At 35.4% G+C, this 24,579-nt stretch overlaps 2 protein-coding genes across 2 annotated transcripts in view; both read right to left on the bottom strand.

Annotated features, from left to right (window-relative positions):
- The window catches only part of LOC6051581 (neuronal acetylcholine receptor subunit alpha-7), a 388,913-nt gene that overhangs the window by 215,045 nt on the left and 149,289 nt on the right, over positions 1-24,579 (bottom strand). Inside the window, exon 3 of the mRNA XM_038249413.1 lies at positions 23,287-23,331. Coding sequence (XP_038105341.1) covers positions 23,287-23,331 — 45 coding nt within the window. The remainder of the gene's footprint in view (positions 1-23,286; positions 23,332-24,579) is intronic.
- On the bottom strand, positions 4,796-11,091 carry LOC6053726. The gene is made up of 2 exons (XM_038249412.1): positions 10,689-11,091; positions 4,796-10,636 (listed from the first exon to the last, which is right to left on the bottom strand). Exon 2 carries the CDS (start codon positions 10,618-10,620, stop codon positions 5,827-5,829), a length of 4,794 nt encoding a protein of 1,597 aa, XP_038105340.1. The 5' UTR covers positions 10,621-10,636; positions 10,689-11,091; the 3' UTR covers positions 4,796-5,826.

Below are 24,579 nucleotides of genomic sequence, written 5' to 3'. Positions count from 1 at the left end.
TAATTCATGTTATTCTAAAAAATAAAAACTTTTTTTGTATTTTGAGTTTGTAAAATCTACAGAGCATGATGATGAAAAATCCCAATCATTAAGGAAATTAGAGGTTTGGATTGGAAACAGATAAAAACAGCTTCGTTTACAACTTACTTTCTTTGTTCTCAAGACATTTGAAAGGAATTCTTTAGAAATTCAAACTTTGAAACAAATTTATGCGTTAAAAAAGTATGGAGCAATTCCAGCTCAAATCAAGAATTTTTCTGGTACTTTTGTACCCGACCCTCTCCGTTTTCAATGAAACTTTTTAGACATGTTATCCTAGGCCTATATAAGCCATTTTTGTGTACAGTATGTAAAAAAAGTATTTACACCCCTTGGGCACTATGTACATATTGTGATGAAACATCTAAACAATTTAATGTTGACAGAAACCTAGTACTACGTTTTGTTCAGAAACTCATGCCAGACATTTTGCTACAAAAAGCTCATGAAGAGATGATTTCTATAAAAAGTTATATAACAAATACTATTACGAAAATAAAAAAGGTGCAAAAAAAGTTTGTACACCTTTCGAAAAATTTACATAAATAATGTTATTTGTTGACAAATCACCATAAATCCAGTCTCCCAACTCCAAATAGGCATCCTTGACTGATTAAAAAAATAATTTGGATTGAATATAAAGTTTACTAACTACTTAGTATAAAAGTTTATATAACTCTGGAAATTCTATATAAAACTTATCTTAACTTAATTTTGAAATCTTCTAATTCAACTAAATGTCAATATATTACCATAGAATTGCTAAATAAACATTTTGGAGTAAGTATAACACCGTTTTGGGGGGTATTTGTATCGATAGAATAGATTTTTCGTTGGAATTTCGTACCAACCCGGAATTACGTCGTCGGAAAATCCGCCGGCATCTGAACCGGTCCACAATTCACAAGTCAACCTATGTGGCATCAGAAAGGGCATAAAATTTCCGATCTTTTGATACCCATACATCCAGGTTTTCTATAAAACCCACGTTTTTAAATACCTAAGCAAAAACGTTGTTATGGTTTCGTTTGAGCAACCTGTCAAAAATGTATGGAATTTCGTAATTTTTGTTCTCGTGGATCAAACTTACTTTTTGCCCAGGTATTTAAAAACGTAGGTTTTAAAGAAAACCTAGATGTTTGGGTATCAAAGATCGGAAATTTTATGCCCTTTCCGATTCCACATAGGTTGACTTGTGAATTGTGGACCGGTTCGGATGCCGGCGGATTTTCCGACGACGTAATTCCGGGTTGTTACGAAATTCCAACGAAAAATCTATTCTAGCGATACAAAGACCCCCAAAACGGTGTTATACCCACTCCCAAATGTTTATTTTGCAATTCTATGGTAATATATTGACATTTAGTTGAATTAAAAGTTTGCAAAATTAAGTTTAGATAAGTTTTATATAGAATTTCCAGAGTTATATAAACTTTTATACTAAGTAGTTAGTAAACTTTATATTCAATCCAAATTATTTTTTTAATCAGTCAAGGATGCCTATTTGGAGTTGGGAGACTGGATTTATGGTGATTTGTCAACAAATAACATTATTTATGTAAATTTTTCGAAAGGTGTACAAACTTTTTGCACCTTTTTATTTTCGTAATAGTATTTGTTATATAACTTTTATAGAAATCATCTTTTCATGAGCTTTTTGAAGCAAAATGTTTGGCACGAGTTTCTGAACAAAACGTAGTACTAGGTTCCTGTCAAACTTTAAATTTTTTACATGTTTCATCACAAAATGTGCATAGTGCCCAAGGGGTGTAAATACTTTTTTTACATACTGTATATGGAGCCAATAGTACTCGAAAATATTATTTGAGAAGGGCGTATGGTATTTAAATATTTTTGTATTTTGCAATTTAAAAATTACTGTATCTCGAAGCCATTGCGTCGTATCAAAAAGTGGTCAAAGACAAACTTGTAGGAAATTGGACGAGCTTTCTGAAAAAAATACACTGAAACAAAAATACACGCCACTTCTATGAGTTTTTTGATTTTTAAGTATCAAACTTAAATTTAAAGGTGTTGTCACGATTTTTTTTCGTTCAAAATTTTTGAGGAAATAGTCTAAGATGTTACAAAAAGACTGACAAAAAATGCAGGATGGTATGTCTCTTCTAAAAAAATACAAAAATCATTTACTAAAACTGTTTTTTTGAAAAGTGGTCTAAACGTCAAAATTTTCAAAAACCCATAGTGGGAATCGATTCCCCAGACAATTTTACATAAAAGTCTCCATATTGACCATTGTCCTATGTCCAATCCTTGGGAAGATACAGCGATTTTAAAAATAAAAATGATGAAAAAATAGTTTTTTTGGTGGTTTTTGGCAATTTCTATATGACAGACTTGGTTTTTCAGTCTCGTAAATATTTTTACCAGAAAGCTCGTCCAATTTTCCATAAGTTTGCCTTTGACAGCTTTTTGATTTATATCGTTTTTATATTTACGTAATCAAATTTACTATCTTGGTTTCTACCACACCGAAAAAAAAATTCTGTTTTCAGTTATAAGCAATGTAATTAAGCTTATATCTGTAAGCCCTTACATCCAAATGAAATGCTGTCGAAGGCAAACTTATGGGAAATTGGACGAGCTTTCCGGTAAAAATATTTACGAGACTGAAAAACCAAGTCTGTCATATAGAAATTGCCAAAAACCACCAAAAAACCTATTTTTTCATCATTTTTATTTTTAAAACCGCTGTATCTTCCCAAGGATTGGACATAGGACAATGGTCAATATGGAGACTTTTATGTAAAATTGTCTGGGGAATCGATTCTCACTATGGGTTTTTGAAAATTTAGACGTTTAAACCACTTTTCAAAAAAACAGTTTTAGTAAATGATTTTTGTATTTTTTTAGAAGAGACATACCATCCTGCATTTTTCGTCAGTCTTTTGGTAACATCTTAGGCTATTCCCTCAAAAATTTTGAACGAAAAAAAATCGTGACAACACCTTTAAATTTATGTTTTAGACTTAAAAATCAAAAAAACTCATAGAAGTGGCGTGTATTTTTGTTAGAGTGTATTTTTTTCAGAAAGCCCGTCCAATTTCCTACAAGTTTGTCTTTGACCACTTTTTGATACGACGCAACGGCTTCGATATACAGTAATTTTTAAATTGCAAAATACAAAAATATTTAAATACCATACGCCCTTCTCAAATGTTATTTTCGAGTACTATTGGCTCCATATACACAAAAATGGCTTATATAGGCCTAGGATAACATGTCTATAAAGTTTCATTGAAATCGGAGAGCGTCTGGTACAAAAGTTCCAGAAAAATTCCTGATTTGAGCTGGAATTGCTCTATGTTAATAATAACGTTAGCCTGAAAAACATTGAAATTTGGTTTAAAAACATTCCGGAAAATTTCTTCTGGTATCGGGAGAAAACCGGGAAAAAAACGGGAAATTGAAAATCGAAATCTAGTGGCCACCCTGCCATATTGCAATAACAATAATTTTGAGTATTTTTTTCGAGAAACATTGTATTTTCAAAATACAGAAAAAATACGTATTTTGTGAAAAATTTCATGAAATAATAATATCAATGAATAGCTGACATCTTCCCGATTCCAAAACACTATAAAATTTTGAAAGCCAATGTCTCCCATATAGCCAAAACCCCATACGCTCTGTGCTTCAGTTAAGCACTGGACAGTGCTTAACCGAGGCAGCTGAACGAATCAAAACCGGGGCAGTGCAAAACCGAGGCGTGCAAAACCGGGGCATGACTGTATTTGAAATTTTGCAGTTGTCCATACCAAAATGGCATATTCAAATTCAACAATCGATATCCTTTGAAGATATTTGTGTATTGGTTTGATGTCTTCGGAAAAGTTTTTTTTTTCGGTGTAGTCCTCATCCAAACTTAAGTCTGGTACATTTCACCGAAAGTCGTTTCGCCGAAGGTCATTTCATCTAAAGTTTGTTTTTGCTTTAAAATCGCAGGGATTGCTTTTATTTATTTTTGGCTGAATATAACATCAAAATCTTTTTTTTTTTGTATTTTTGAACTGTACCTCGATATAAATGTCGAAACTGCCTTTCTCAAATTTATATAAAAAAAGCTTTCAGATAAATAATCTTTCTAAATATTTATCAAGAACTTCGCATGTTTTGCAGCATGCAAAATCTAAAAAAAAAACAATTATTTTTTTTAAACTGCATCATTTTTTAAAAGAACTAATCATACAAAAAAAACGCAAAACATACAAAAATAAATGTTAAAAATCTGTTCAAATTATTCAAAGATATTTTCTGGTTTAAACCCCTTTTTGTTTCCGATAAGCTGCTTTTGTTCCAGATATTAATTTGGAAAAAACAATTTGCTTCTAAACAATTAGGCATTTTAAGGAGTTACATACATGTAAATCGACAGAAAAGTCAGAGGTGTGAGCACAAACTATATTTTATTTAAAATCTGTTTTCAGGGAATTAAAATAGACATTTTCATTTATTATCAAAACAATGTTGAAGACATTTGGTTGTATCATTGCCAAGATGTAGCTATTTGAAGTTAGCAGTTTAAAAAAAACGGGTGCCAAAAATTAAAATGGTCGAAATCGGAGGATTTCGTAGAGAATTGCTCAGTTGACACTGGAACGCCTAACGCACGTCAAAATTATACAGATGCCCCCTAAAAAAGTTGGAACGGTAACTTCAACTCACTGTCTAATGATCCTAGAACTTTGCAGAACTCGATTCGATCAAATCTAAAAACAATAAAAAAAGATCCTCTTTTGATTGACTGATTTTTACAGCTTAAATTCCACCGCTAAAAATGAAAACAATATAAATATGAATGAAACAATGCTGTGTTTTTTTTATTTTGTTCTGTTTTGCTTAGAGTATAATTACAGCCAAAATTAAGTAAAAAAATCACTTCAGAGAATAAAATTTTCCGGGTAATCGAATCAAGACACATTCTTCTTTCCGTTTTCTTATTTTTGATTCTAGAGCCTTAGTATGACCTCTTCACTACTGCAAACCGATTCAGACTTTTTAGAACCAAGATCGAGGGCAAGCGTAGCGATCTGCTCATGCCTTCCATCGAATGGGGAAGTAAAACGTCGGTCTCGGCTCGTGGTAGTTGTTAGGCCGCGTTAAGTCATTCCAGGTGTGGGAGTCGTCTCCCAAGTACAAACAACATACCAAACCAAGCCAGCCCCTGTGGAATCGCTGGCGGCGGTTGACCTCGCAATCCAAAGGTCTCGTCAGTTCGAACCCTGGGATTCCTTGGAGTAGAAACAGGTTTTGGGTGCTCTTTCCCCATTCAAGCTTTTGGACTCCTCGGTTCGAGCAGCAATATAGACCACAATAGAACCTGTGAGTCGTTGAAGTGGATGGTTTGTTTTGTTTTTTTTTTGTTTTTGTTGTTGTTAGATCCAAGATGGCGGTGATGAAATATTGAGTTAATGCATTTTGCATTTGAAGTGGGTGTTGCAAAACTCAAATTTAATGTTCAAAGTAAGATATTGTTACTTGCACTGTAACTTGGATCTGGCCCGCACTTTTCTCTCGCATTTTTGACAACAAACTGGACATTTGCACATTAAAACTTGCGATTGACAGGGGAGCAACATCCGCTCGCTTTTTTTTGAGAAAATTAAATTTTACCGAGCAAGTTTGACAAGTCGCAATAGTGCGATCGATAGCAATAATTTAGTGAGAAGTCCAAGTTAGTTGAATTGCGCAATAAAAAACTTTTTTTTCTTGATTGAATTATTCGATATCTCTACAAACCTTCAGATAATCGATTCAGCACTATATTTACAAACTGTCCCATTGAAGATAATCCCTTGCCATTTCTAAAGCTGTATACCCGAACATGGTGCCCACATCAGGATCAGCTCCCAGACTCAAGAGCAAGTGCACAGCCTTGGCCGCTTTATTCCTGATCGCCTCTTGCAGCGGAGTATAGCCCATACTCTTGGCGAGGCAATTTACGTCCGCTCCCTTCTTCGCGAACAGCCTAATCATTTCCGGGCAATTTTTGTGCGCCGCACAGTGCAGCGGCATGTAGTCATCCCCGTACGTGCCCAGGTTCACGTTGGCCCCCCTGTCCAGCAGCAGCTTCACCATGTTGGTTTGCCGGGCGAAACTGGCCAACATGAGCGGTGTCAGGCCGTGCCTTGCCCTCCGGTTGACATCGACGCCCTGCGCGAGGAACAGCTCGACCAGTTCCAGCGAACCCACGGAGGCCGCTTCGTGCAGTGGCGTCCACCCGAGGTCATACTCGTACAAAGTCGCTCCGTATTTCAGCAGGGTGGTGACAATTTCGACGGACTTGCTTCTGACGGCGTAGTTCAGGCCCGTTTTGCCACACCTGTCGAGGGCGTCCGCGTCGGCACCGTTTCCGAGCAGCAGTTGCACCATTGCGAGATTTTCCGCCGCCACTGCCAAGTGCAGCGCCGTTTCCTCGCGATCGCGGCTGACGCCGTGAACGGGCGCACCTCTTTCCAGCAAAATCTCAGCTATGCTGAGCAAGTTTTGCTGAACCGCAAAGTGCAGCGGCGTCCACCCGTTTTCGGTCGCTGCGACGGTCACGTTTGCTCCTTTCTTGAGCAGAAGCAGCACGATTTCGGTGTGCCCGTTTGCGATGGCGGAGTGCAGCGGGGCTTCGCCCCGTTCGGAACAGTCGTGCAGGTTGGTGGCGTTGACGTTCAGGAGGGCTCGGACAACGTGCGCGTGGCCATTTTGGGTCGCCACGTGCAGCGGCGTGAGCGACTCCACCGTAGCTGTGTTGACGTTTGCGCCGAGCTGAAGCAATGTTTGGACGACCTCCAGGTGGCCTGCTGCGCAGGCCAAGAATAAGGGGGTTTCGCCGAGCTTGGTTGCGTCGTTGATGGACGCTCCACCTTCCAAAAGGAAGGACACGACTTGCGTGGAGCCTTTCATCGCTGCGCGATGCAGGGGTGAGAATCGGAAGCTTTCGAGAATTCTTTCGTTGTCTAGTTCGTTGAGAATTCGCGTTATTGCTGAACCCGCGTATTCTTCCTCCATTTGTAGGGCTGTTTTACCCTGAATTTCGTTGAAAGACGCGTTTATTTTGTCGGGATTTTCGTCCGTTACGAGACGAAGCAGGTGCAGATATCCACTTTCGGACGCCTTTATCAGCAGAATGTCGCGGAAATCGCCGGATTGTTCGTAGACAAATTCTTTCACTTTCAGGAAGCACTCGCGGTCCGAAGTCAGTGAATGCTCAACGATTCCCAAAATGGAGGCGAACGCAACGCTTGGGATCTTCTTCATCGAATCGTCCACCAGGGTCATGAGTTTGTTCAGCAAATCGCAAGCCTTGTTTGCAACTTCAAAACACTCGCGAATCTTCCGCCGAGCGATTTGCTGCAGAAACTTCGCGACCTGGTTGAACTCCTTCTCGATGATGTGCAGTGTAAGCGTGTAGAACAGATCCAGCCCTTCGTTTTGAACAAGTGCGTACTTTTCCCAGATAAATTGAGCGGCGAAAAACTCGGCGTAAGTTCGATGCACAAACATTGGCTTTCCGAACACGATTCTCGTCACAATGCCCGTTTTCTCGTGCGATTCCTGAACTTTTTCGAGAAATTTTTCAAAGTTTTCCATTTCAGCATCGCTGAACAGGTCAGTTTTTCTGAAATATTCGAACAAGTTGCAGATTGCTGCTAGCTGGTGTGTGATTTTGATTTTCAAAAGATTTCCACTCATTTCATACGCGTGGTACGGCTTGGAAGTGTCAGTTTTGTTTTTCTCCTCCAGCAGGATCACCCTGAACTGGAGTTCTATGAACCGTTCGTACAAAGTGACCAGGTCGAGCTTCTCGAACTGCGCCAAACCATCCGGCGACGTGCAGAACTCTGCAAAGTGGTCCTGAAACATCATCGCAATCATTTTGATCTGCAACGGAATGCTGATCAAGTCATCCTTGCCAAAGTCACTTTTTTCGAGCAGGTGCGCCAGCAGCTGCAGGAAGTAGCTTTCGAACTTTTTCGCGTCGAACCGTGCTCCCAGCTTGGACTGCCAAAATCGCGTCAAAAATAACTTTGACTGTTCCTTGGTGAAGCGTTCCAGCGAGTACTGCACGAAGTTGCGCGCATTTTCCAAGTGTTTTTCCGTCCCTCCGGAACGCGTTGTTATGCGCAGTTTGGCCGTGAAGTTGCGCTTGTAAAGCTGGATCAGCTGCAGAACTACGTCGGTGTAGTCGGGACTTACTTCGTCGAATCCGTCGAGCAACAAAATGATCTTTCGCTGCTTGCAGTACCACTCGAAGATCTTCCTTTCGAAGGATCCGATTCGAGTGCTATCGAAGCTTGTGATTTCCAGCAACAGATTCGACGCATGTTCTTCGTTTAAGCTTGTTTTCGCCTTGCTCCATTCGTTGAACTGTTTGGACAAGTCCAGCAAATTCATTCTGATGATCCACTTTAGTGGATTCTCCTCTTTCAACCTCACGGCGTGTCCCGTCAGCAGGGTTGACTTCCCCATGCCTGGTTCCGCCGCCACGATCACGACCTTGGTCGGAATCTTACCCAGCGATACAAACTTGTTGTTGCGCGTGTCCAGCACGTCCCGATCGACGTAGCATCCCTTCAACTCTTCAAAGTCCATGGCGAAGCTGTTGTTTGAAATTGCAAAACTGTCATCGTAAATGATTCTGTGCAGCGTTTCACCGTCTATCAAACTTCTTGGAGCTCGATCCAACAACTCTCCCAGTTGAACTGGGCAACCTTGAAACGTCACCTGGGATTTCAAGATCTTCTCCTGACTGTCAGCCTCGAGATCGACCAAACCGCGAATTTCATCCAACTTCGATATCCAACCACCTTCAAGTCGCTCCCTCGTTACAACGATCAATTTCAGCGACGCCCGTCTCAATTCCTCAACAACCTCCTTATCTACCTCCGGCAGATAAGCAACCATCGTACAACCCGGCTGAGCTCGCCCCAAACTGGCCAGCTTGCGACCTCCAAACTGCGCGATAACAAACCTAAAATCAACGCCCCGACTTTGCAGGTACTGAACCACCCGGACGCAACTCAACTCGGGAGTTGCGCTGACCACGTTCACGACCTCGCAGTCAACCCAGCCGCACTTGCTCGTTTCCTTCGCGTCGAACCTGACCCGATCCGACCGGAGCTTGCCCAGCCCGTTCTCGTGCAGCTGCTCCAGCTCGACTTGGCTCGCGGCGATTTCGAGCAGTTCGCAGCGCTCCGTTTGGAAGGGCACGTCGCCGCTTTGCTTCCACCAGCACTCGACGGCGTCGTGCAGTTTCGAGAACAGGGGTCCGTCACTGCGGTAGTTTGCGGACTTGATGTCGGACCGTACGATCGGTTCCAGCTTGTCCTCGGTGGCTTGCTCGGTGTAGAAGCGGAGTTGGGCGAAAAACTGCTCGACTAGGTTGGCGTGTAGAGCGGGAGTTGGTAGGAACGATTCTGTCAGGATTCCTTCGATTTCTTCACTCATCTTTTTGAGGTTTCTGTTTGAAATTGACATGATTTGTTGATTTCCGAACAACTTTAGAATACTTGAACTGTTGAAATCACTTGAAAAATGTGAACTTTTCAATCTTTCAACGCTATCTTTAAGATTTGTAGTGTCATACTTTTCAATCAAAATGAGTTTGCCTAAAATTTCTGCTATTGCTTTCTTATGCCAATCTTCCGAGATCACTACAAACATATCCAACAACTCATTTGTGCACCTAACTTGAACTGTTTTACCTCCTTCACCGGAATAGAACATGTTACTCCTATCCGTAACTTCACACTCAACTTCCTCAGGAAAATTGATCACCGCCGGTGTGAAGATGATCAGCTCCAGCTCCACCAACTCGTACTCCCCCCTGAATATCGCATGCTCCCCGCCTCCCCCAAACATGTACCGTATCTTCAAAAAACTATCAAAATACTTCACCAAGTGAAAGTCCCCTCCCTTCTTCGCCATGTTGATCAGATCCCGAAAGTTCACACTGCTCGCCGCCTCCCGATGTTTGGCCTGCAGGCACCAAACCTTGCCCTCACCTCCTCCTTCGTCAACAACCCTCAGCACGATGTCGTCAAACGCCCCCGCCTCGTCCAGATTGTTCCCCAGGTAGAACCTCCGCACCCGATCGTCATTCAGCAGCCGGAACAGCACCATCGTCAGCAGCTTGGTCTCGTAGAACTGACCCACAGCCGCCGTCCCCGGACGCTTCACGAACGTCCTCACCATCCCCTCCACCTTCTGCCCCTCCCGCTCAACGCCCCGCACCCTCAACTTATTCCTCCGGAAGAACTCCCGAAACACGGCCTCAACCGCCCTCCTCCTTCCACCGTCCAGCCCGGCGCACAAATCCAGCGGCTTTTTGTTGTCCACATTCCGCAACTCGGCGTTCGCCCCCCGGCTCAGCAGCAGCTCGACCAGCTGCGGATCGCCGCCCCGGACGGCGTCGTGCAGCGGCGTTTGGCACTTGTTGTGGTGGTTCACGAAGTTGACGGCGGCGGCGCCACCGTCGTCCTCGTCCAGGATGGCGCCAACTTGCGCGATGTTGCCCTCCTCGATGGCCAGCAGAAGTCGGGCCGCTCGCAGCAGTTGTTTGTTGTTCATTTTTAACCGCAATTCACTAAAAATTAAGAGTTTGAGATTCAAGGTCAAGCGGATTAAACATCACTTACTCAAATTGAAGCGAAAACCGGTGTGTTCATCGTTCAAAGTCACGCAACGGACTGCGCGTTGCTTGACGTTATCAAATCTGCTCCGAAAAGAAGTCGATTTCATGGAAAAGAATACAAGCTGGCATCGTTTACGGTGGCCAATTTATTTGCGATAAGCTGCAGCGTTGCACGGTGTAATCTATAAGTGGGTCAATTCTTCCGAAGTGACCACGCGTCCGACATCGACCTGCACCAAATCTGCTCATATTTGGCATGGGGGTTGGTTATGGCGAGAAAACAATGAATCCCAAGTTTGGTGACATTTCGTCCGCTGTGTGCTATCTTGTGACATAGACCATTTTGGTCGAAAATGAGTTAACGATGACGTTTTGCTATACTTAACAAACACTACAAGATGCTTTAACCCGATTTTGGAAACTCGCTTCCGTTTCCCGGATATCGCAATACACACTTGTGACATAGACTAATTTATCATCAAAATGATCGTGCACACTTGTGACACGTCATACATGTTGTTGGAAAATGTGGAAAATTTGTCCTGTTTTCAACAAATTTATGTACACACATACTTTCTAAAGGCAATGCAACCTTTTGTTTTTGAAAATAAACTGATTAAGTCGGTTAAACTTTTTATTAAAGCCTATTTTAGTTTGTATGAGAATTCTGTGCACACTTGTGACACGTAGTACAATTTTACTTGCAAAACACACTTGTGACACGTGCTTTTCAGATTATTGTTTACATTATTTACTGTATCTTTTAACTGGGGTAACCAAATTAGTTGAAACTTGGAGCGTTTGTCATGCGATAGTATACGAACCGATTGCTTCAAAAAGTTTGGCTCTATCATTTCATCAGTTTTACAATTCTTTACCAACAAACTTTAAAAATCGATTTTCTCGAAAAGTACTAAATGGCCGTTGTCACAAGATAGCACACAACTGACGATTTGGTCAACCCCTATTTTTTGGATCTAAAAAACCTGACTTTTCAAATGCATTTTCCTAAGAGAAAAATTAACAAAAAGTCAACATTTTGTAAGCAAATTTGAAGAATATTTGACGTAGGAATTCGATGGCGTACTCAAAATTGACGTACAGTGTTGCCAGACAGGAAAATTTTGCGCTTGAAGTTTTAAAATGTATTTTTGCAATCCCGTCGTGAAACTACTTACTGTTCCTGTCATTCTTGAACGACGAAATAGCCTACTCACTTTGCAGCACTGAAATGGGTGCTCAAAAGTTGAACTTTTCAGCACTTGTTTCGAAAAGTAACATTTATCAATATTTTTTTGATTCAAACGATTTATTGACAAAATACATGAAAATTTGACTTCAAATTTCACTCAATGAGTGTTTTTCAAAAATGCAAAAAATGTTGTATGGAACTTGTTGCAAACCTTGATTTTTTCGGCACTTGTCGTATTTATCCAACTCGGTGAACCTCGTTGGATAAATGTACGACGCGTGCTGAAAAAATCTTCTTTTTGCAACTTGTTGCATAAACTACTATTTTAACCCTTTGGACGAACACTTACGGGAAAACTGACAGTTGCATTCGATTGCTTACAGTTTTTTTTTTCATTAAATTCCATCAAATCCTCAGAGTAAATTGGATAATTCTTGAGATATCAAGTTTTTAAGTGAATTGCTTAGCAAATGTTTGAATAATCCTTCAATTTCTTCAATATATTCCGTTAGAGCACAGTAGACCTTGACATTTGATTTTTTTTTCAATTTACAACGAAAATAAATAAATGTTGTAAATTAAGTTGCAGTTATCTTAAGAAATTTTCAGAAAAAATTAATACACCGATTGTTTGCAATTTTTTTGATTTAAATTTTGATGGTCTAAAATACTTATTGTTTAATTTTGAAATATTTTTTATATGTTTCAGGGGACTAATACAAAATATATTTTTTTAAATACTAGCCGCTGCAAATATTTTTTGAAGTTTATATCGCTCAGCTCTGTCAAAAAAAAAAATAAAAAAGTTTAAAAATTAAATAACAGGCCACGGTTTCAACCAGGGGTGCCAGGTTGCCAGATAAATCTGGCATTGACAGATTTTTTGAGTTTTCAGAATTTTTTTTTGTTATTTCTTCCACAATTTGTTAATTTGATGAATTTTGTTTATTTTGTGAAGCTATAATGTACAGTCCAATGTTCAAAAAATCATAACAAATCGATAATTGAACTTAATGATTCGCTTTTACCTTCATTTGAAAGCTTTTCTTGCGATCTTTCGAATGCTGTAACGAACATCTGCAAATTTTAACTTTTATATGAAGTTTTTGAAGAATTACATTGACCCTTGAAATCCACAAATTCGGAACACTTTTTTCTTACGAATGTAAACAAACTGTGAATCTTTCCAGAAGTACATATTTATGACCAAATAATGACTTCACACACTGAAACCAATGAAACTCAAGCTTAGTGATGTTTTATAAATGGTTTGATTACTTATTTTGTGAAAATATCAGTTAAATTCAGGTGTTCCACAATAGTGGGAGGCACAATAACATCCCACAATTATGAAACAGGCCATTTGGAGGCAGTGTTTTGCTGCTCTGGACAAAATAGTCTTGGAATGAGTTTTTTGTTCAAAAAGTACTACTTTTACTAGTGAAATAGCAAGATAATGTCCAAATGAAGGTTCTAAAAATAGTAAGGTTGACAGAAAAGCTACTTTTGGCATGCTATTGACAAATTATCATGAAAGTGTTCCGAATTTGTGGGTGTTCCGAATATGTGGGATGACTGTATAAAAAGTTAAAATGCACCGTTTTTGAACACAAAATTGCTTATTATTTTGAGAAAAGTGGTAAGGCAGGTTTTTTCCCCCTGCACAGCAAAAAATCCGATTGTAAAATGGTTTCAACATTTGAATGAAAAAAGTTTTTTTGTAAACGCATTATACACCTGTCCAGTTGTTTTGCAATCGTAAGTTTCCAAAATTACTAAGTACTGACGAAAATCATATTTTTGTGAGAAAAACAAGTTTTTTTCGGTGCTAAACACTGAAATTTCATAAAAGTAGAAAATATTTTCAAACAAGCCCAAATAAGCTTAATATGATTATCCATACAGATAAAGGCGTTTTAGATAGTTTTGAGTTGATTTGACTTTTATTTCCATTGAAATTTTCCAGTTTTAGGAAAAAAAAAAAATTTGAACCATTATTTTTCGAACCAATTTCGAAAGGGGAGGCGACTTTAATTTTGAAAGATAATTGCAACGGCCTTATTTTTAGTAAAAAATTACCACTTAAAAACATTGCAAAATCAAATTTGCAATCCTTTCACTTTTATTTTTATTTTTTTATAAAGCAAGTTTAGCAAGTTTTTTTTACAAGTTTAGTCACTTTTGGGTAATTATTTCCAATATCTTTTCGCTTTTTTGCACTTAATAAATATTTATTGAAAGAAATCTACATATGAAAAAGAATTAAAAGCTGAGAAAGTTTTCTACAACTTTCTCTGTGAGACCTGTGAAAATTAGACACTTATTTTTTGGATACAGTCTCATAAAGAATTCATTTTTTTTTTCATTTTCAACTGAAAACTGTCTAATCTTAAATGTTAAAAATTTAACCTTTTGAAAAAAAAACTTTCTTATAAAAATACTTTAATTATTTTTTTAATCAGCCTTGAATTTTGAAAAAGGTCATACAAATAGGTGATTTTCCTTATTTCATATTTTAGACCAGATTATATTTTTCTTAATGGTTTTATTGAAAAGATCAGAAAGTTTTGCAAAAGTTTCAATTTTTAACTTTGAAAATCGAGCGAATATTTTTCCGAGATATCGTCACTTGAAAATTACAGGCTTATTGGGTGATCCTTAGATATATCAATTTTCATCGATTCGAATTCTATGTTTAGGTTCTATTTCAGAAACAAATTGCCCGATTTTCAAAGCTCTTAACAAAAAATTATAGCAATTTGTGTCAGCTTACCAAAAATATTTTTGTCAGAAATGCTTTTCCTTCAAGACTTTTTTTTAAATCCGAAAAAAATTCCAAAATGATTACGCAATGGCAACTGAAACTTGAAAACTATATATTTTACCAAAAAAATGTAAAGTATTTTTATATTTTTATTTCAATTTAGCTTTAAATAGTAGTTTATGCAACAAGTTGCAAAAAGAGGATTTTTTCAGCACGAGTCGTACATTTATCCAACGAGGTTCACCGAGCGTACGTGTGTGATCAAGTCTTTTAACCTTCTAATTTGGCTGTGTACAAGTACTGAGTCGCAACCTCAGTAAGTGTACACAGACAAATCATCCCTGTGTGTCATCCAAATGACTCCAGGACGGTCAAAAGAAATTAAAACAAAGTTGGGTAAATAAACAATCAGTCCCAATACTGAGCAAATATTTTTTTGCAATTCCGTCGTGAAACTACTTACTTTTCCTGTCGTTCTTGAACGCCGAAATAGCCTACTTTTCTGTACCAAAAATAACAGAATCGAATAGCAACACTTTTCAAAATAAATGCTGAAAAGTTCTACTTTTCAGCACTCAAATTGGTGCTGAAAAGTTGAACTTTTAAGCACTTGTTTCGAAAAGTAACACTTTTGAACATTTTTTTGAATTAAACGATTTATTGACGAAATACATGAAAATTTGACAAAAAATTTCACTCATGTGTGTTTTTTTGGAATTGCAAAAATGTTGTATGGAATTCGTTGCGAAACTTGATTTTTTCAGCACTCTTCGTATTTATCCAACTCAGTGAACCTCGTTGGATAAATGTACGACTCGTGCTGAAAAAATCCTCTTTTTGCAACTTGTTGCATAAACTACTATTAAATGTTTTTTGTCTCTCGACCAAGGATGGAATAATCGCAAAAAAACGTATCAACAAGGTCCGAAAATGAAAAATATAGAGAATTTTCTTAGCTTTTCAAAAATATTTTTTTCAAAAGTGGGCAAACATGTGCACTAATTTAAAAAAAATGAAAAACTGCGACCATTTCCAAAAAAGTCACCTAAATATGGATTTAACTTGAAAACGGTGAACTTTATCAAAATTTCACTGAAGTACTTTTTGATTGCAAATTTGATTTTACATCGAAAAATGAAGTTGAAAAATTTTTGCGACCAATATTTCGATTTTTTGAAAAAATCAGTATTGATTCAAAAATTCATAACTCACTCAAAGATTTTTTGCAAGGGTTTCCAGAAGCGTTTATTACTTGCCAGTCTGCCAATTAATTACTCAAATTACTGGTCCAAAATGATTAATTACATAAATTACTTAATTACTTTTCACTACGATAAAAAAACATTTAATTTTAATTTAAGTATTCATTTCTACGGTTCTGAACTAAATTATTTATAAATAGCTCATTCGATAGCTCTTCTAAAAATTATGCTGTTTATTATTTTTTTTTTTTACCGATCTGGATATTGTGAATTATAATTTTAATTGAAAATAGCAATCAAACTTCAAAAATGCCCCCACTATAGGACGCTGAAACTTTGGGTGATGTTTACATAATATCTTACAGCGAATTAATTGGTTTGAAATTTGGAATTGTTTTATTTTATTATAAAATTGACATCATTTCAGGTAAAAAATAAGTAGCTCAATTGCTATAAACAATAATATTTGTTTTATGGCCAATTTAACCTGTTCATTATCTGATTCGAAATTCCATTATGTTTCACGTTTCAATCAACCGTACCCTTATCAATCAATTGCAAAAGAAGATTACTGAAGTCGTGTTTGTCATAAACGCAAAACAACATACTGTACTGTTTTACTTCAATGTTTGAGTTTTAATATAATTAATTATTAATTTAAAATTGTATTCAGTTTATTGCAAGTTTATCGAAGTTATACAAATATTTGCAGCGGCTCTTCATGAAAATTGTGAAATTCATCAAAATAACGTTAAGTTTTAAAATGTTTTTCAGCATTGGTTTGACATTACTTTGCATTTTTTTTCTCAAGCATATTAAAAAAATCCGTTACTGAAAATACGGATTACGTGAAATGTGACAATTACATTGGATTTAATTTGTGCATCTGAATATTAGTCGATTTTAATTTCACTGAGTTTGATTTTTAACATTTGTCTCAGACATATTTGGAAATTTTTCGGGAAAATAGTTTAGCTCTTCAGAGAGATAACCCTAGTAACATTTTTAAACTTACAGGTTTTATCATGGTTCTGGAAACCTTCATACGGCCTATATGGGCTTTTATGGCCTACTTAAAACCTAAAATGTTACTAGGGAAGGACTGTCAATTTCTGCTGATTATGAAAAAATATAAAAATTGTATTTTTCGTATTATTTTTGATAATTTTTTTATTATTTTCAATATTTTTTAAATTATTTTTAATATACTTTTATTGATTTTTAAACTGCTATCACTTGAAAAATTGTTTAAAAAAATGATAATTCCCTATTTTTTGTAATTATATGATCCACATAAACTATTTTTGATAATTTTGACTGCCTATTAGAAGAAAAAGCATAAAAAAATAATCAATTCTAATGTAGTTCTTGCAAAACAAAAAAAAACATATTTTTATAATTACTTAATGAAAATGAATAGATTTCGGATTCACTAAACATTTTTCACTGGGTAATATATGATGGCATTGCGTTTTGTTGTTAATCAGCTTCTATAAACTACATGTAAAAATAAATTTTAGGAGAGTTTTAGGAGAGAACTATGGCAAATTAGGCCTTCTACATACAGAGCCAGTCTATTTTAATCTTTATGTTTCAATCTTATTTGAAATTAATAAAATACTGTTATAATAGATTATATGTAAAAAGTAAATAGTTTCGTAGAAGAAGTACAATTAAAAAAAAATTACTTAAATTACTCAAAAATTACTTAAATTACCAATCAACTACATTAAATTACTCTAATTACCATAAACCTAATTAATTAAAGAATTACCTAATTACCAGCTAAAAATCAAAGTAATTATTAATTACTTGCCAGTCCGAGGCCTTGCTGGAAACCCTTGATTTTTTGCACAACCTGGAAATTTCTGAAAAGTTGGCATTTTATGTCCTCTAAAACATATAAAAAATATTAAAAATAGTGATTTTTTGCATATATAGTTTTAGTGACAAAAAGTTAAATAAAAAATCACCAAATTTTTTTTACCGTGTATCATTTTTTTTCAGTGTAGTCCATATCCATACCTACAACTTTACCAAAGACACCAAATCGATCAAAAAATTCCTTCAAAAGATACAGATTTTTGAATTTTCACCTATCATTTTTGTATGGACAGCTGCCAAATTTGTATGGAAAATTATATGGACAAACTAATGATGCAAAATGGTTTCTTTAGGCATACCGAAGGCACCATAAAAGTTTCAGCCGGATAAAAAAAAACAGAAATTAAAATTGATGAAAAAAGACCGATTTCGTAGAGAATTGCTCCATTACAAAGAAAAAACTGTTTGAAAATGCATTACACACCCGTACAGTTGACTTGAATTCATTGGTCTTCAAAAAAAGTAAGATTTGACAAAAAAAAAATGCAAAAAGAAAAACTTTATGCGATTTTGTACATCGAAAATTTACTAAAATTCAAAGGATTTTTGAATCAACCCAAAATTGCTAAAATGACTCGAAACGTAGGGAAATGCATTTAAAAATGTATTTCAGTTAACCCTCTACTGCCCAAGTTTTTTTTTCGAAAATTTTATTTTTCCCTTGTTCGGGAGGTCATTTTGAGCAACTTTTGTGCTACGAAATACTTTACTTTTCTTGTTTAATTTTAAGTATTTTAATTTGCATTTATCTTGATAAGTTAATGTTTGTTTTTGGTAGTATTTGGCCTATTCTACCACCTAATATAATTATACTTTGCCTATCTATTTTTTTTTTCATTTTTTACAATCACTTTTTCAATTTTTCCCTCGTTTTTCACATTTTCTGCTCTAGAATGGCACCATTATCATTTAAGAGAGGCATAGTCCGGGACACTTCAAAAATTGCTGCCTGCTTCTTTTTACTTAAAATGTAGGAAATAATAGCAAAAAAACACAGCCAAAGTTGATCCCTGAAAAAAAATACATGTTTAAAACAATTGGCAAAGTCACATCAAACAAGTCAAAAATTGAACCCTAAAATTTTCTTAAATTTTAAGAGGTCTTCCTTCCAATGCTTTTTATAGATCGAAAATTGGTTGCAAAATGGATTTTTGACGAATTTTTAGATCGAAGCCCGTCTAGAGGCGGATTTGGGTTGTAGAGGGTTAATCTATTGCAAATTTAAACTTTTTAGAAAAGAATTGGTTTTACCCCTTGAATTTTAGGCCCGACTTTAAAAAGGGGGTGACATAAACATTGAATAAAATTTGTACTAGCCTAACAAAAAAAAAATTAATATCAAAAATTATAAAATACATATTTTTGGAATGCAACTTTTAGTCATGAAAAATTTTAATAAAAGAATGAGGAATTATTTTTTTTGGTACTTATTTCATCCTGAAAAGTCCTGATCATAACCATAAACTTTGCCGAAGACAACAAATCGATCAGAAAATCTCTTCTCTACATACATTTAATACATTTACATACCCATTTTTTGTGACCAGCCCCCCAAAATTGAGGAGACCTATGGAAGATACTAGTAGTGCAAAATGACTTCCTTTGATATAGGGAATGCATGAACAAAGTTTCATGCAGTCAAAAAATGCAAAGAAAGATCGATTAGCGAAATCAAATAAAATTTGTTGTAAATGGATTAGGCCGCTACAAATATTTTTTCAAAGTTTAAAGTTTTTGAACACGTTTCTCAAAGCACCCGCGAAAATTTGCGGTCCACTTCCCATTGCAGTTGACGCATTTTACGCGGTCATTATGCAGTAAAGCTTTTCCATGTATCTTCCGTCAGAACCACCCCATGGATTTCTCAAAATAGTGAAGCAGTCTCCTCCATAGTTGACACGACACTAGCTTACACACAAACACACACATACAGCTTCACGCAGCAAGTCTGGTGACAGCACAATAGTTTAGCATAAATCGCAGTCATAAACTCGATTCAGGTAATGTTTACGGTGGTCGTCGTGAATGCTGAGCAACGGGTTTGTATGTGTGCTGACACACCTACAACCACCAAAACCTTGCGCTTGTTCTGTCTGTCTGGATTTTGTGTTGTACGTGTGACGGCCATTATCGTCATCATCCTCGGCTGCAGACGAGCTTTTCCAAGAAGACCAAGGGAAAAAAATAGTTTGTAAAATCGTGAATTGCACACGCAGCTGTTACAGGAAACTATACACACGTGTAAGCATTTCCTTGGACGTTTCGTCGTTTTATTAAATTTAAGTTTGATGCATTTTTAAGTTTATGTTGAAGAATTGTTGCTACTTTAAACAAGTTTTAATTCAATTTTCTTTATGAAATAAAATTTTTGTACTACATGTTTCGTCCCATGTTCCAACCCCGATTTCCACCAACAATTATTCATCTCGTTCCCAGTTCAAAAGAACCATTTATCATCGTCTCAACCATTACTGAAATCCGGTCTGCACGTCGTTCCCAACACACCCAGCATTGATCCCGGACTTTTTGGCAGCTGTTTCCATCGAGCGTTGTTGCATCCCGCTCTGACAGGAAGCAACTCCCAGCTAGGGGTTTGACTCTGCCAAGCCAATTCACACACAAAATTGCACAACCATTTCCTGGGAAAAGCTTGTTGACGACGTCGTCGTCGTTGATAATCATGACGTGATGATTACGGGTGGAACGATGAACGATCAGCACCAGAAACAACAGCCGGAATGTGATGCCCTTGTCAGCAGCTGGGTTGTGTTGCAGTTTCGGGAGCGCGTGGTTGTCAGCGAATTTACAGGGGGGAAATTTGCTATGAGATGTTGTTTGGTTGTTAATAAAGTATTACAGAAAATAAACAAAAATTCGTAATTTTTTTGTTTTTTTGTATTTTTTTTTTGTAATTTTATGTAATTTTTGTGAATTTTATGAATGTTGTGAACGATGCAATTTTTGTGATTTTTGGATTTCTTGTGATTTTTTTTTTTTGATTTTTGTAAATTTTGTCGATTTTTGACGAATTTTGACAAATTTTGTTGAATTTTTGTCAATTTTGTCGATTTTTGTCAATTTTGTCGAATTTTGTCAAATTTCGAGTTTTTCGAGTTTTTTTTATTTTTGTGATTTTTGTGTTTTTTTTGTGATTTTTTGTGATTTTTGTGATTTTTGTGATTTTTGTGATTTTTGTGTTTTTTGTGTTTTTTGTGATTGTTTGTGATTTTTGTAATTTTTGTGTTTTTTGTGATTGTTTGTGATTGTTTGTGATTGTTTGTGATTGTTTGTGATTGTTTGTGATTTTTGTGATTATTGTGATTTTTTGTGATTTTTGTGATTTTTGTGATTTTTGTGATTTTTGTGATTTTTGTGATTTTTGTGATTTTTGTGATTTTTGTGATTTTTGTGATTTTTGTGATTTTTGTGATTTTTGTGATTTTTGTGATTTTTGTGATTTTTGTGATTTTTGTGATTTTTGTGATTTTGTGATTTTTGTGATTTTTGTGATTTTTGTGATTTTTGTGATTTTTGTGATTTTTGTGATTTTTGTGATTTTTGTGATTTTTGTGATTTTTGTGATTTTTGTGATTTTTGTGATTTTTGTGATTTTTGTGATTTTTGTGATTTTTGTGATTTTTGTGATTTTTGTAATTTTTGTGATTTTTGTGATTTTTGTTTTTTTTGTTTTTCGAATTTTTCAAGTTTTTCAAGTTTTTCGAGTTTTTCGAGTTTTTCGAGTTTTTCGAGTTTTTCGAGTTTTTCGAGTTTTTCGAGTTTTTCGAGTTTTTCGAGTTTTTCGAGTTTTTCGAGTTTTTCGAGTTTTTCGAGTTTTTCGAGTTTTTCGAGTTTTTCGAGTTTTTTTTCGAGTTTTTTTCGAGTTTTTCGAGTATTTCGAGTTTTTCGAGTTTTTCGAGTTTTTCGAGTTTTTCGACTTTTTCGAGTTATTTCGAGTTTTTTCGAGTTTTTCGAGTTTGTCAAGTTTTTCGAGTTTTTCGAGTTTTTTGAGTTTTTCGAGTATTTCGAGTTTTTCAAGTTTTTCGAGTTTTTCAAGTTTTTCAAGTTTTTCAAGTTTTTCGAGTTTTCGAGTTTTTCGAGTTTTTCGAGTTTTTCGAGTTTTCGAGTTTTTCGAGTTTTTCGAGTTTGTCGAGTTTTTCGAATTTTTCGAGTTTTTCGAGTCAAGTTTTTCAAGTTTTTAAAGTTTTTCAAGTTTTTTAAGTTTTTCAAGTTTTTCAAGTTTTTCAAGTTTTTCAAGCTTTTCAAGTTTTTCAAGTTTTTCAAGTTTTTCAAGTTTTTCAAGTTTTTCAAGTTTTTCAAGTTTTTCAAGTTTTTCAAGTTTTTCAAGTTTTTCAAGTTTTCAAGTTTTCAAGTTTTCAAGTTTTTTTTTTTTTTTTTTTTTTTTTTTTTCACTTTTATCATTTTCCGCTATAAAATCAACATTTTCAGATGTTTCAACAATGTAGAGTTGCTTGCTCACTTTTATTTGAGCTATTTATTACTTTGGAACAGTCAAAAACACTTTATATAAGCTGTAATTCATGATCAAAGTGCTGATAGGCCGATAATAGAAATAGGCTGAGAAAGGGTATAGTTCCCCTATTTCAAGTTTTTTGTGTTTTTTGTTTTTTTTTTGTGTTTTTTTTTTTGTGTTTTTTTGTGTTTTTTTTTGTGTTTTTTTTTTTTGTGTTTTTTGTGTTTCTTTGTGTTTTTTGTATTTTTTGTGTTTTTTTGTGTTTTTTTTTGTGTTTTTTTTGTGTTTTTTTTTTGTGTTTTTTGTGTTTTTTGTGTTTTTAGTGTTTTTTTAGTGTTTTTTGTGTTTTATGTATTTTTTGTGTTTTTTGTTTTTTTTTTTTGTGTTTTAATTTTAATAGCTTCAAAGTGAGAAATGCGTAAAACGTAACGAAAAACAGTTCAATTTGACTACCCAAAAACAAATTTCAAATAAATGAAGTGAAATTCAATCCTCACCAAGAAGTAATTCAATCAACGCACTTTTCCTTACTCAAGACTCAACAAATCACCAGAAATCCAATGTTCCACTCTGTTTGCGAAAAAACTTTCCCAGCCATTTGTCAATTTTTCTCCCAATTTTCTTTACAAATCCTCCAAAAGCAATCAATCGCGTCCGTTTTCCAGGCTTCCTCTGCAGAAGATGATGACAACTCTTGGATCCGGGCGCGTTTCGTCACTCGAGTCAAAATTTTCCCCAACCAAAAAAAAAACAGTTAAGACTGACGGAAAAGTATCGTGCAAATGTTTCTCCTTTTTCCCTCCCCGTGTTCTCTCAAAATGCTGATTGACAGCCCACTTTAGGAATTTTCCTTCTCTCAACTCGACTGACTCTCTCAGCTTAAGGCTTTCAGTTCAGTGATTTACGATGACCACGTGCCGCCGCAGTTGACGAACTCGTCGAGACTCTCAAGTTCGTAATGGTTTCGCTGAGTGAAGAGTGCGAGGGTGAGGAAAAACCAGTTGAGAAAGTTTTCCACCCAGTGGCACCACCTTCAAGTGACGACGGAAGGAGTTGGAGGAGGCTGACGACTGCGACGAAATTACTTACCAATTTCAGCCAAATGTTGGTGATCAGAAGTTGATTCTTCTCGTCCTGTGGTGGTGGGGGATGGTGGAACCGAGAAGGAGAGACAAATTAAGTGTGAAATGAATTAGTGATGAGAATTGCCTGAATTTTTTTCGAAGTGTTACTTAAATCGTTTTTATATAATTAAACTTAATTTAATCTTTAAAGAGCACACCAACCAGAGCTATTTTGCTTCAAAACTTTAGTTAAGTTTAGTTTCACACGTTTTAGTATCTTCACAACAAGAACTATCGATGTATATATTTTTTTTCAACCCGTGAAGTCTACAAAACTATTTACAACAAAGTTTGACTGTTCCTACAATCAAATTTTTGCAAGATTGGGTCCGTAAGTTTGAGCATTTAAAATTTCTCAAATAATTGAGGGGGCTAATCAAATTGATAAATAAATTCCTTTTAACAAAAACTGAAATTTTCATGGGAAAATAAACTTATAAAATCGATTGTAATTTACCAGAATATAAATTCAATTTAATTTGATTTTTTTTTTCAATTGGTGCTTATTAGAATTTAACAGTTCTGCTCCAGATGTTACATTTGCAATTAAGAGATTTGGAGAACCTTTCAACTAATTCATAAGTCTTTAGAGGGAGGGTACATGTTTCTAAGTTTAGATTTTGCTAGCTGCGTGCTATTTTAAGGAAAATAAATTTTAAGAAAAACAAGAATGTATAATATCGCTTTTTTGTGCACTTTAAATCAAATTTAAAAAACGGAGCTTAAAGAAAATACGAAATTTTAAAACAATAACAATGTTAAATCACAACACAAAACATCAATTTTAAATATTATAATTAATTATAATTATTTAATTTTTTTTTCATGTGAAATATTTGAATGAATTATCTGTAAAATAGCAACAAAATTCCAACTGTTTTTTCGATTAAAACTCTAATGTTCTGAAAATAATTTCAATTTGTTGCGTCATTGTTTTAAAAAAAATATTGTAAAAATTAATGTTATTTTGTGGAAATGTCTTTATTTGAAGCTGATTAAAAAAATAATTAAAATTATTTAATATTCTATTTGATATATTTTGATTTTGAAAAAAAAATTGTATAATTAGGCCGTTGCAAAACATTTTCAAAGTTTATGTCAGGAGGCAATATATGAAAACATTTTCTTCAAAAAACATCAAAATTTTAAGGAAAAAAAGTGAAAACTAATGATTGCAAAACAACTGGGCAGGTGTAAAATTCACTTGCAAACATTTTTTTCATTCAAATGTTGAGATCATGACTTGTCATTTAATTTT

Source organism: Culex quinquefasciatus, chromosome 1, assembly GCF_015732765.1.
Source record: "Culex quinquefasciatus strain JHB chromosome 1, VPISU_Cqui_1.0_pri_paternal, whole genome shotgun sequence".
NCBI lineage: Eukaryota > Metazoa > Arthropoda > Insecta > Diptera > Culicidae > Culex > Culex quinquefasciatus.
This window is presented reverse-complemented; position numbering and strand designations above follow the sequence as displayed.

Excerpts from the sequence above, each read along its gene's own strand:
- LOC6053726 (XM_038249412.1), bottom strand. The coding sequence starts at position 10,620 with ATGAACAACAAACAACTGCTGCGAGCGGCCCGACTTCTGCTGGCCATC.